The sequence below is a fragment of the Dendrobates tinctorius genome, unplaced genomic scaffold, assembly GCF_039654945.1.
Source record: "Dendrobates tinctorius isolate UK_male_01 unplaced genomic scaffold, ASM3965494v1 ptg000036l, whole genome shotgun sequence".
Classification (NCBI taxonomy): Eukaryota; Metazoa; Chordata; class Amphibia; order Anura; family Dendrobatidae; genus Dendrobates; species Dendrobates tinctorius.
Genome location: NW_027361704.1, coordinates 19,870,715 through 19,883,417, shown reverse-complemented (window position 1 = coordinate 19,883,417; position 12,703 = coordinate 19,870,715). Strand labels below are relative to the sequence as shown.

Genomic DNA, 12,703 nt, shown 5'->3' with positions numbered 1-12,703 from the left:
CGATACTAAATGTGTACTTTTAGCGTTGATATTTTTATTCAAATATTGATTTAATTATAGAATATTGATTAATTTTTTTTTATTTTTATAACTTAATTTTTTTATTTCATTCTATCTTTTACACTGTGTCCCACACTCATTGTGTGCAGGCTGATTGCTTATATGGCATATAGATCTGCATGCCATATAAGATGTCAGCGCTGCACTGTGCACACTAACATCAGAAACTTCCTGACATGCACTGCGCATGACAGGACGTCTGAGCTCTAGTAACCCGGATTTCATCATGACGACGTTGTGTCAGCATGGGAGTGATAGGGACCCTACATCATGCCGCAGGGTCTCTGATCTTAATTCAGAGGGGCTGTCATGTCACAGCTGACAGCCCCTCCGCCTGCTCCCGAAACGCTACGATCATGTTTGATCGCAGTGTGCTGGGCGTTAAAATGCCGGGAGCGGTCCGTGACGGCTTCTGGCACTTAGTGCCGGGTTTTGGCTGTGAGAATCAGCTGACACCCGGCCAGGATCAGTCGCGCTCCCCCTGTGAGCGTGGCTGATCGCGTGTGACATACTATTCCGTCCATGGGCATTAAGTCCCAGGGCACATGGACGGAATAGTACGTCCAATATCGGGAAAGGGTTAAAGGGAACCGGTCACCTCTTTTTGCCGCTATAAGATGCAGTCACTGCCTTTCAGGGCTTATTTACAGCATTCTATAATGCTGTAGATAAGCCCCCCGGTCAGACCGGAAAGATAAGAAAAATAAGTTTTATTATACTCACCCGGAGAGGCGGTCCGATCCAATGGGCGTCGCAGGTCCGGGTCCAGGGCTTCCCATCTTCATGCTATGTCGTCCTCCCCCTTGCTTACTGTCGCACTCCTGCGCAGACGTACTAATCTGACCTGTTGAGGGCAGAGCAAAGTACTGCAGCGTGCAGGCGCCGGGAAAGGTCAGTACTCAACAGGGCAGATGAGTATGCCTGCGCAGGAGTACGACACGAAGCAAGCAGGAGCAAGACATTTCACGAAGATGGGAGGCACCAGACTCAGACCTGTGACGCCCATCGGACCGGACCGCATCTGACCGCCCCCCCGAGTGGGTATAATAACTTATTTTTCTTATCTTGCAGGTCGGATGGGGGCTTATCTACAGCATTATAGAAAGCTGTAGATAAGCCGTGAAAGGCAGTGGCCACATCTTGTAGCGGTAAAGAGATAACAGGTTCCCTTTAATGACCAAGCCAATTTGTACAATTCTGACCACTGTCACTTTGAAGTTATAGCTCTAGAACGCGTAAGCGTTTCCCACTGATTCATGAAGTACAATATGTCACGTTTTTCATAACATATTGTACTTCATGATAGTGGTAAAATTTATTCAATTTATCTTGCGTGTATGAAAAAAAAAAACACGGAAATTTGGCAATAACTTTGAAAATTTAGCAATTTTCAAACATTCAATTTTTGTACCCTTAAATCAGAGAGTGGTGTCACACAAATTAGTTAAGAAATAACATTTCCCACATGTCTACTTTACAAGTTAATTAACCCTTCAGGTTGTTCATGAGAACTAAAGCAATGTGGAAGGAAAATGAGAACATTTTACTTTTTCCCAAAAAAAATTTTCTTTGGAACCAATTTTTTTTTTTTATTTTCACAAGGGTATCAGGAGAAAATGGACCACAAAATTTGTTGTGTGATATCTCCCGAGTATGTCATTACCCACGTATGTGGGGGGGAAAGCCAATGTTTGGCCACATGGCAGGGCTCAGAAGGGAGGGAGCACCGTTAAGACTTTATGAATGCAAAATTGGCTGGAATCAAAGGTGGCGCCACGTCGCGTTTGGAGACCCCGTGATGTACCTAAACAGTGGAACCCACCCAATACCAACCCTTACCCCAATCCCAAGCCCTAACGGAAAAATGGAAATACATACTTTTTTTACCTAACTAAGGGGGGGGGGGGTGTGATAAAGTGGGGTTTGATTTACTATTTTTTTATTTTGATAACTGTGATCAAGATGAACCAATAGAAAAAATGTCCTATTGTTGCCAGGTGCCAGCCGGGCGATCTGAGGGCGCACTGCGCATGTGCCCGCCATATTCTTCCCGGAAGACGACAGGCGGGGGGGGGGGGCTTCATGGGGGGGGGGGGGATGCTGGGACACCGTAGATATCGGGGGATCGCATTTTTCTCTCCTCTGATGTGCGATCACATCAGAGGAGGGAGAAATTAAATAGGAAAATAGGTATTAGACCTTCCGGTAATTAAATTTCCAGGAGTCCATCCTGAAAGCACCTCCTCCTTAAAGGGACAGGAAATGCATAGGCCCCTTCCCACCCACTTCCCTCAGTGTTCCAACAAGTACCTCACCATGATTGATGCAACTTTATTTCAACCGATATAGTAAGACATCATGAAACAACAACAGGGAGAGAACCAACCGTGCGGTCAGGATGGACTCCTGTCAATATTAATTACCAGTAGGTCTAACACCTATTTTCCAGGACGCCCCTCCTGACAGCACCATGGAGAATACCAAAGTACCTCCTCAGGGTGGGACCACTGCCTGGAGAACCTCTCACAAAAGGCACAGTTCGACTAGACAGTACATCTAATTTATAGTGTTTGCAAAACTTATCTAATCTGGCCCAAGTTGAGGCCTTACAAATTTGCTCGACTGATGCCCCCGCCCTCTCAGCCGACTACTCTCGTCAAGTGGGCTCTTAGTCCTTCGGGGGTGAATAATCACTTCTGAATGAAATAGGCTGAAGTGATCCATCTTGCAATAGTGGTTTTAGAGGTTTTCCCCCCCCCCCAAAAAAAACAAACAAATTAGGATCCTGTCTCCAACTACGAGTGGCTTCTAGATACTCAATGACCGCCTGTCTAGCATCTAAGGCGTGAAAACCCCGCTCTTTCTGATTTGACAGATTCTCACAAAGGAAGGTAAGACAATCTCCTGGTTTAGATTCTGAGTGGACACTACCTTTGGTAGAAATGCAGGATCTAATTTAAGGATTTACGCGATCATCCTATATACGAAGATACGGATCCCGAGTGGACAAGGCCAGAATCTCTCCTCTTTGCGGTATGATCATCCCCTTCGATAAAACTGAACGTGGAACGTGCGTCAGGGGTCACGGAGGGGGTGACAGCTTCTGTGATACACCATGGGTAAGCGGATAGGAGCGGTTTATGACGGGTCTTTTATTTGATGTGCACACTGCACTTTATTTCTATTTCTGAATTTATAGCTAAAATCCGCACACAAGTCTGTATATTTAAATATCAAAATTACAGCTGCTGCCCATAGACGTTTACAGATGGGGAGAAGCTGCAACTTCTAGCAAGTGTCCCCTAACGAGATGTGTTTCAGAGAGAAAATGTTCTCCTGCCCAGTGTATGGCAAACATCATTAGCCGTCCCAGTCTGTGCATGACAAGAGTTCTTGGCATCGGGACGCCATCAACTCTTTGAATGGGGCTGGATGGCTGGCTCATTTCAGCAGCTAAGCCAAACACACAAAACAATCCATTGCCAATCAAACTTGGAAGCAAAGCTGCTGGAAACTCACTAAAAAATGTTTTAAGTAAATCAAACATTTATAATTATGAATTTATATGGGTTATTTTTCAAATGTACAACCACCAAGTTCATCATTGCAGAAATAGCTAGTGTTCATCTCATTTTTTCTCTTTAATACAAACCTTTATAGCATGCCAACGTCAGTGCACTCTCCTTAAATTCGTTTGAATGAGTATTAATGCCAGCTCCATTTTCCAGCAAAATCTTTGCCACCTCAACATGACCAGCACTGGCAGCTTCCATTAATGCAGTGTGTCCATTTTCATTATGCTCCTCTATATTGGCACCTTCATCCAACAAAACTTTAACTACTTCAACAAACCCTCCAGCACACGCATAGGTTAACGCTGTATTTCCTAGAAAGAAAATAATTGCAGATATGATGAATATCAACAATTACTATAACCAATGAGCCAGAGACTTGAGTTACCCACCAGTTGAAGAGCGAGCATTGGCATCGGCAGAATGCAGAAGGAGAACCTTCACAATATCCACAAATCCACCACTGGCTGCTGCCATTAAAGGAGTGATGTCATTTTTATTGCCCCGGTCTTCAACATTGGCATGCATAGCAAGTAAAACCTGGAAGTTTTCAAAAACATTTCAAATTATAAACTTATTGTAAACTATAAATAAGCTCATTTTTCCCCCCAAAGATAAATATAATATTCATTGTGTTAACTATGGGGCAGGATAGTGACAGGTCAGAAGCCATACACATGGGTGGACGACAAACTCACATTTAGCGGCCAGTGTCAGGCATCTGCTGCAAAGGCAAATAAAATAGTGGGATGCATTAAGAGAGGCATAGATGCTCATGAGGAGAACATTATTTTACCTCTATATAAGTCACTAGTGCGACCACATTTAGGATACTTTGTACAGTTCTGGTCTCCGGTGTATAAGAAAGACATAGCTGAACTGGAGCGGGTGCAGAGAAGAGCGACCAAGGTTATTAGAGAACTGGGGGGTCTACAATACCAAGACAGGTTATTACACTTGGGGTTGTTTAGTTTGGAGAATCGAAGGCTTAGGGGTGATCTTATTACAATGTATAAAATATATGCGGGGACGATACAAAGACCTTTCTAATGATCTTTTTACTCTTAGACCTGTGACAGGGACAAGGGGGCATCCTCTACGTCTGGAGGAAAGAAGGTTTAAGCATACTCACAGACGCGGATTCTTTACTGTAAGAGCAGTGAGACTATGGAACTCTCTGCCATATGATGTTGTAATGAGTGATTCCCTACTAAAATTTAAGAAGGGACTGGATGCCTTTCTTGAAAAGTATAACATTACAGGGTATATACACTAGTTTCCTTAACCCCTTCACCCCCAAGGGTGGTTTGCACGTTCATGACCGGGCCAATTTTTACAATTCTGACCACTGTACCTTTATGAGGTCATAACTCTGGAACGCTTCCATTGATCCCGGTGATTCTGACATTGTTTTCTCGTGACATATTGTACTTCATGTTAGTGGTAAAATTTCATTCAAATAACTTGCGTTTGTGAAAAAAATGGAAATTTGGCAAAAATTTAGAAAATTTCGCAATTTTCCAAATTTGAATTTTTATGCCCTTAAATCACAGAGATACGGCACACAAAAAACTTGATAAGTAACATTTCCCACATGTTTACTTTACATCAGCACAATTTTGGAACCAAAATTTTTTTTTGTTAGGAAGTTATAAGGGTTAAAAGTTGACCAGCGATTTCTCATTTTTACAACACCATTTTATTTTTAGGACCACATCACATTTGAAGCCACTTTGAGGGGTCTATATGATAGAAAATACCCAAAAGTGACACCATTCTAAAAACTGAACCCCTTAAGGTGCTCAAAACCACATTCAAGAAGTTTATTAACCCATTAGGTGCGTCACAGGAATTTTTTCGAATATTTAAAAAGAAAGGAACATCTAACTTTTTTTTTACAAAAAAAATACTTCAGGTTCAATTTTTTTTATTTTACTAAGGGTAACAGGAGAAATTGGACTGCAAAAGTTATTGTGCAATTTGTCCTGAGTACGCTGATACCTGATTTGTGGGGGGGAACGACTGTTTCGGCGCATGGCAGAGCTCAGAACGGAAGGAGCGCCGTTTGACTTTTTCAATGCAAAATTGGCTGGAATTCAGATCGGACGCCATGTCACGTTTGGAGAGTCCCTGATGTACCTAAACAGTGGAAACCCCCTACAAGTGACCCCATTTTGGAAACGACCCCCCAAGGAACTTATCTAGATATGTGGTGAGAACTTTGAACCTACAAGGGCTTTACAGAAGTTTATAACGTACAGCGGTACAATTAAAAAATCATATTTTTTCCACAAAAATGATCTTTTCACCCCAATTTTTATTTTCCCAAGGGTAACAGGACCCTAAAAGTTATTGTGCAATTTGTCCTGAGTACGCTGATACCCCACATGTGGGGGTAAACCACTATTTGGGCGCATGGCAGAGCTCGGAAGGGAAGCAGTGCCATTGGACGTTTTTGGCTGGAATTGAGATCGGACACCATGTCGCGTTTGGAAAACCCCTGATGTACCAAAACAGTGGAAACCCCCCACAAATGACACCATTTTGGAAACTAGACCCCCTAAGGAACTTATCTAGATGTGTGGTGAGCACTTTGACCCCCCCAGTGCTTCACAGAAGTTTATAATGCCCGGGCGTGAAAATAAATAATTCGTATTTTTTCCACAAACATGATCTTTTAGTCACCATTTTTTTTATTTTCCCAAGGGTACCAGGAGAAATTGGACCCCAAAAGTTGTTGTCCAATTTGTCCTGAGTATGCTGATACCCCATATGTGGGAGAAAACTACTGTATGGGCACACGTCGGGGCTCGGAAGGGAAGTAGTGACGTTTTGGAATACAGACTTTGATGGAATGGTCTGCGGGTGTCATGTTGCCTTTGGAGAGCCCCTAATGTACCTAAACAGTGGAAACCCCCCACAAATGAAACCATTTTGTAAACTAGACCCCCCCAAGGAACTTATCTAGATGTGTGGTGAGCACTTTGAACCCCCCAGTGCTTCACAGAAGTTTATAACACTCGGACGTGAAAATAAAAAAATCATTTTTTTCCACAAAAATGATATTTTTGCCCCCAATTTTTTATTTTCCTAAGGGTAACAGAAGAAATTGGACCCCAAAAATTGTTTTGCAATTTGTCCTGAGTAGGCTGAAACCCTACATGTGGGGGTAAAACACTGTTTGGGCGCATGGCAGAGCTTGGAAGGGAAGGAGCACCATTTGACTTTTTCAACTCAGAATTGGCTGGAATTGAGATCAGACGCCATGTTGCATTTGGAGAGCCCCTGATTTGCCCAAACAGTGGAAACCCCCAATTATAACTCCAACCCTAACCCCAACACACCCCTGACCCTAGCCCTAACCCTAAGACTGTGTGCACACGCTGCGGATTTTGCTGCGGTTTTGGCTGCTGCGGACCCGCAGCAGTTTCTGCTGCGGTGTACAGTACCATGATTCCCTATGGGAATCAAAAACCGCAGTGCAGACGGTGCGGAATTTTCTGCGCGGATTATCTGCGGTTTTCAATCCGCAGAAAGAATTAACATGTCAATTCTTTCTGCGGATTCTCCTGCGGTTTGCCATCTCCTCTATTGAGGAGATGAAAAAACGCAGGACAAAACCGCAGAGCAATCCGCAGGTAAAACCGCAGGTCTTTTGACCTGCGGTTTCACCTGTGGATTTTACAAAATCAGCGCGGATGAATCCGCACCTAATCCACAGCGTGTGCACACAGCCTTACCCCAACGGGAAAATGGAGATAAATACTTTTTTTTTTAGTTTTATTATTTTTCCCTAACTAAGGGGGTGATAACGGGGGGTTTAACTTACTATTTATGGCGGTTTTTATGTTTGGCGGCTGTCACACGCTAAAAGACGCTTTTTATTGTAAAATAGTTTTTGCATCACCACATATTGAGAGCTATAATTTTTCCGTATTTTGACCCACCGAGTCATGTGAGGTCTTATTTTTTGCGGGACGAGTTGACGTTTTTATTGGTACCATTTTCGGGCACGTGATATTTTTTGATCGCTTTTTATTCCTATTTTTGGGACGCAGAATGAACAAAAACCAGCGTTTCATTAATTTCTTTTGGGGGGGTGCATTTACACCGTTCCGCGTGCGGTAAAATTGATAAAGCGGTTTTATTCTTCGGGTCAGTACGGTTACAGCGATACCTCATTTAGGTCTTTTTTTATGTTTTTGTCGGTTTTATGCAATGAAAACTATTTTATATAAAAAATAATTATTTTTGCATCGCTTTATTCTGTGAGCTATAACTATTTTTTCGCTGATGATGCTGTGTGGCGGCTCGTTTTTTCGGGACAAGATGACGTTTTCAGCGGTACCATGGATATTTATATGCGTCTTTTTGATCGCGCGTTATTACACTTTTTGTTTGGCGGTATGATAATAAATCATTATTTTTTGCTTCGTTTTTTATTTTTATTTTTTAAGGGGTTCGCTAAAAGGGTTAACTAATGGGACAGTTTTATAGGGCGGGTCATTACGGACGCGGCGATACCTAATATGTGTACTTTTATTGTTTTTTTTTTTATTATTTCCAAAAAATGGATTTATTGAGGGAATATTTTTTTTTTCTAATTTATTTGGCGATTTTTTTTAATTTAATTTTTTTTTAATTTTTTTTTTTACTTTATTACATAGTCCCAGGTGGGACATCACAGATCACTGTGACAGATCAGCAATCTGTCACAGGCATTGAAGAAGACTTCCTCTTGCCTGCGCTTTGCAGGCACTGAGGAAGCCAGCTTCCTCAGGCCCCCGAAGGCCCCCGTCGCCATCTTGGATTCGGGGGCCTGGAGGATAGGAGCCCCCCGCAGCAGCGCTGCACATTGCGCTGCCGTGGGGGGCTCAGGGAAGCACGGAGGGAGCCCCCTCCCTGCCGATGCTTCCCTTTAACTCCCGGTACACCGCGATCATGTTTGATCGCGGTGTGCAAGGGGTTAACGTGTCGGGGGCGGTCCGTGACCGCCCCTGACACATAGTGCCGGGTGTCAGCTGTGATAATCAGCTGACACCCGGCCGCGATTAGCGGCGCTCACCACGTGGGCGCCGCTGATCGCGGTAGACGTACTATCCTGTCCACGGTCATACGGGCCCGGGTACCGTGGACGGGATAGTACGTCGGATGTCAGGAAAGGGTTAATATTGTGCTGATCCAGGGAGCAAGTCTGATTGCCGTATGTGGAGTCAGGAAGGAATTTTTTTCCCCAATGTGAAGCTTACTGTTTGCCACATGGGTTTTTTTTTTGCCTTCCTCTGGATTAACATGTTAGGGCAAGTTAGGACAGGATATGGGTTGAACTAGATGGACTTAAAGTCTTCCTTCAACCTTAATAACTATGTTACGCATGAATAGCTAATTAGAGCACCACAAACTACTCCCCTCGATAAACCATTTATAATCATTTTTTTAAGTGGCACTTTTACACAAACTATTTTAGGGAAAAAAATTATTTTTGCATAATTTTATTCTGAAAGCTAGAACTTTATTTTTCTTTTCCAATAATTTTTATTGAACATTTAAATCCAAGTAAGAAATGAGGGGAGTGGGACTGGTAATAACAAGGCGAGGACCACAAGTCCGAACAGGCTCTATATAGTGTCTACATTAAACTTATAATCATATAGTCATACAATCATACAAACATGTAATCAGATGGTTTGAAATCGGTTTGGTGCACATTAATAAACTCGTTCAGTGCATTGGATAGGTTTCCAGCCACTTCGCCCATTTCTTGGCATATTTGTTGAAATAGTCAAGGGTAATAGCAAACCTATACTCATATGTTTTGTGTAAATTTATTTTATTTATCACGTCAGAGAAGATAGGAGGATCTGGACTTTTCCAGTGGTAGGCAATTTCATTTTTGATGACCGGAAATATATGGATTATAATAGCTCTCAGAGGGATTTATATTTTCTATTCCTAGAAAAGACAGTAGTGCTAGCTGCGGAGTGAATATGATTTTGCTCTTGTAAATTGATCCGAACTCCCCCCTCTGCTGGAGAGGATGTGGCCGCAATGGGAGCTTGCTTCATATGTTTTGGCAGTGCCCCAAAATCAAACACATTTGGACCCAAGCTGGCAAGTTGATAAACTTTTGTTTTTCTGCTGATGGAGCTGCATGGCATCTTGTACCGCAAAAAACAAGCTAACGTTTCAGCGGTACAATTTTTTTTTTTTACAGTGTTAACACCCTTCAGTGAACTAGTGCGACAGTTTTATAGGTTCGGCCGTTCCCGACGCAGCGATACCAAATATGTGTACTTTAGGGGAGGGGGGGTTTATGCACCAAAAATTTATTGAAAAGAAAAAAATTTTCTTTTGCCTATTTTTTTTTTTTTTACTATGGGACATCCTCTTCAGGCCGGGATAACACCACCATGTGTGATGCGAGAAACTCGCACGAGTCTCTCGCATCAACATTCGGCACTGCCACCGGCACTCAGGACCAGAGCTGCGGCTGCATGTATTTCAATGCAGCTGCAGTTCCGGTCCTGAGTGCCAGCGGCAGCGCCGGGTGTTGATGCGAGAGACTCGTGCGAGTTTCTTGCATCACACAAAGTAGTGTGATCCTGGCCTTACACTGGGTATCAGAGCAGCGTCTGACAGGCACGGATGAGGCGTACCAGCTCATGCTCTGAGCAGGTCCTCACTGGTCACCTTCTTTGAAAGGAAACAGCGGCCATCTTGGTCTCACCATGACCCCAGGCCACATCAGCACAACGTGATTGCATTGTGCTGATGGGAGCAAACAATGCTAAGAGCTCACTCCCTCTGCGATGGTCCTCAATGCCGCTGTCACTATTGGCAGTGGCAGAGGAGTTAAACATCCACAATTAGTGCTAGCATTGATCGTGGGCGTCAGCTCACATATAGTGCTGACAACCGAACTATCACGGCAGCGCTCAGTGTGATCGAGGAGAAGTCTATGTACATTGGCTTGCGGGAAGGCAGCTCAAGCAGCACCGTACATATACGGCATATGTCGGGAAGGGGATTATCATTTCTTAATGCATTTTTTGTGATGTTGCAGAAACTAAAGCCTCAATCATGGATTTTCTGAACACATTGATACCAAATATGTAAATTGCCATTTTTTTTCATTTATCGTAAAATTGGGGAAGGGGGGGGTTGGGGTACGAGTTTGTAAATAATAATATTATAATGTGTGTGTGTGTGTATATATATATATATATATATATATATATATATATATATATACACACATACACACACACACTATTTTTAGTCTACATGAGGGACTTAGCCTTTGATTGTCTGATCGCTTCTACTACATAAAGCAGTACAACAGCATTGCTGTATATATTATAAATCACTGACACAGGATGGACGTCACAAAGGAGGAGGTGACATGACAAGCACACGGGTGTCCAGCCTGCTATCGGCTGTCACAGCAATACAGCGGTTAGCTGATATTGCGAAGCAGGTGGCAGCCTGAACTGGTGGCCGGGCTATATCGCAGCAGTTAAATGCCGCTGTCATTGTTATCACTTCATATAACTCTCACTCTCTCCTGCTTGTGCCGATCGCCGGCAGAGCAGGGGATAATGATGAGAGTCGTCTTCAGCACCCAGCACAGGGGGAACAGCGCTTACTGTAACGCTTCTTCCCTGGTGCCCGTCCGTGTGGTATTGATGCGGAACACGGTTGCCATACGTGTGCCGCAATTATTGCACGGTCGTTTCCAATACAGTTTTTTTCCGGTACCAGAAAAAAAATGGACATGTGAAACCAACCGTAGCAACAGATATCAAGCTAGATAACATCTAGCATCTTCCCTCTGTGGAGCAGGCTTGGCTTCTGGGCACACTACAAAGTCTTTCACACACTCCATGACCAACGTAGCCATCATGGGGCATTCATTGGAATGAAACTGCCCAATAAGAACTTAATGTAACATTTTAGCCAGTCAGTAAATTGAAAATTTCTACAGAAGATTCAGCAAAAAACATTGGGGAAAAACAACATTTTTTCCTTTGTCATATACTCACTTGTACCAGTTCGTAATATCCAGCTGAACAAGCCAAGCAAAGAAGACTTTCCCCTTCTTTAGTGTGCTCATTTACACTTCTACCTTCATTAAGGAGTTTACGGACGGCATTTACATCTCCATCTGAACAAGCTTCAGCCAAACTGCGACTGTAAAACAATGTAAACTTAATTGTAATTTGGTAAAAATAAAAAAAAATTAAAAAAACTAATGTTTTATTTGTAATCAATCATTCTCTGTTGAAATCAGTAGCAAGTCTGACTATGGTAAAGAAAAAAAAAAAAAAAAAAAACTTTAAAAAAGTTACCTCATTAAGACTGTTCTCTGCTCTTGAGAACCGACGGATTTTCATTTTTGTAGTTTACAGCTAACTTTTTTACTGGCCACCTCTGCAGTGCATAAGAGGTGGCCAGTTTCCAAGGGGAGGAGCGTGTGCTTGTAAGCCCGTTGCTTTAGAGCCTGCAAGCACGGCTCTGAGGCTGTGTGAACACGTTACCTTTTTTTTAGCATTTTCGCGGCATTTTTCCGCTGCGAAAACGCATCCCATGCAATCCTATGGGATTCCGCATTGCTGTGCTAATGCTACAGATTTTACCGCTGCAGAATCGCATAGTGGTAAAATCCGCAGCATGCTCATTCTTTGGGCGGAATCGCGGTGATTCCACACCTATAGGATTGTATTAAAACGCTCACTTTACGCATGTTATACGTATATGTGTAGGTGGGCACCACGAACAATATAACAAATACAGAAGCTGGGTGCAACACTGTGCCAGGGAGATTAGATGAAAAAATAGGGAAAAGAGACACAGGATAACATGCACACAACAGCAGACTGTCCAAGTGAAAAAAGGCTTTCATTTGACATACAATAGCCAGGAAGGTCCAAGTGTACAATAAAAACAATTAAAAACTACAAATAGAACAAAAGTGGGCAGGTGAAGTCATGCAGTATACAGAAAGAGAATAGCTTATTTACTCACCGATAACGGTGTTTCTCGGAACCCATGACAGCACCACGGAGAGAGGG

The 12,703-nt window shown here is 43.0% G+C and overlaps 1 protein-coding gene across 1 annotated transcript in view; it reads right to left on the bottom strand.

Moving 5' to 3' along the window:
* The window catches only part of LOC141087894 (ankyrin repeat and KH domain-containing protein 1-like), a 292,502-nt gene that overhangs the window by 156,922 nt on the left and 122,877 nt on the right, over nt 1-12,703 (bottom strand). Inside the window, exons 4-6 of the mRNA XM_073573744.1 lie at nt 11,675-11,822; nt 4,025-4,172; nt 3,713-3,946 (exon numbers count right to left, since the gene is read on the bottom strand). Of these exons, the coding sequence (XP_073429845.1) occupies nt 3,713-3,946; nt 4,025-4,172; nt 11,675-11,822 (530 nt within the window). The remainder of the gene's footprint in view (nt 1-3,712; nt 3,947-4,024; nt 4,173-11,674; nt 11,823-12,703) is intronic.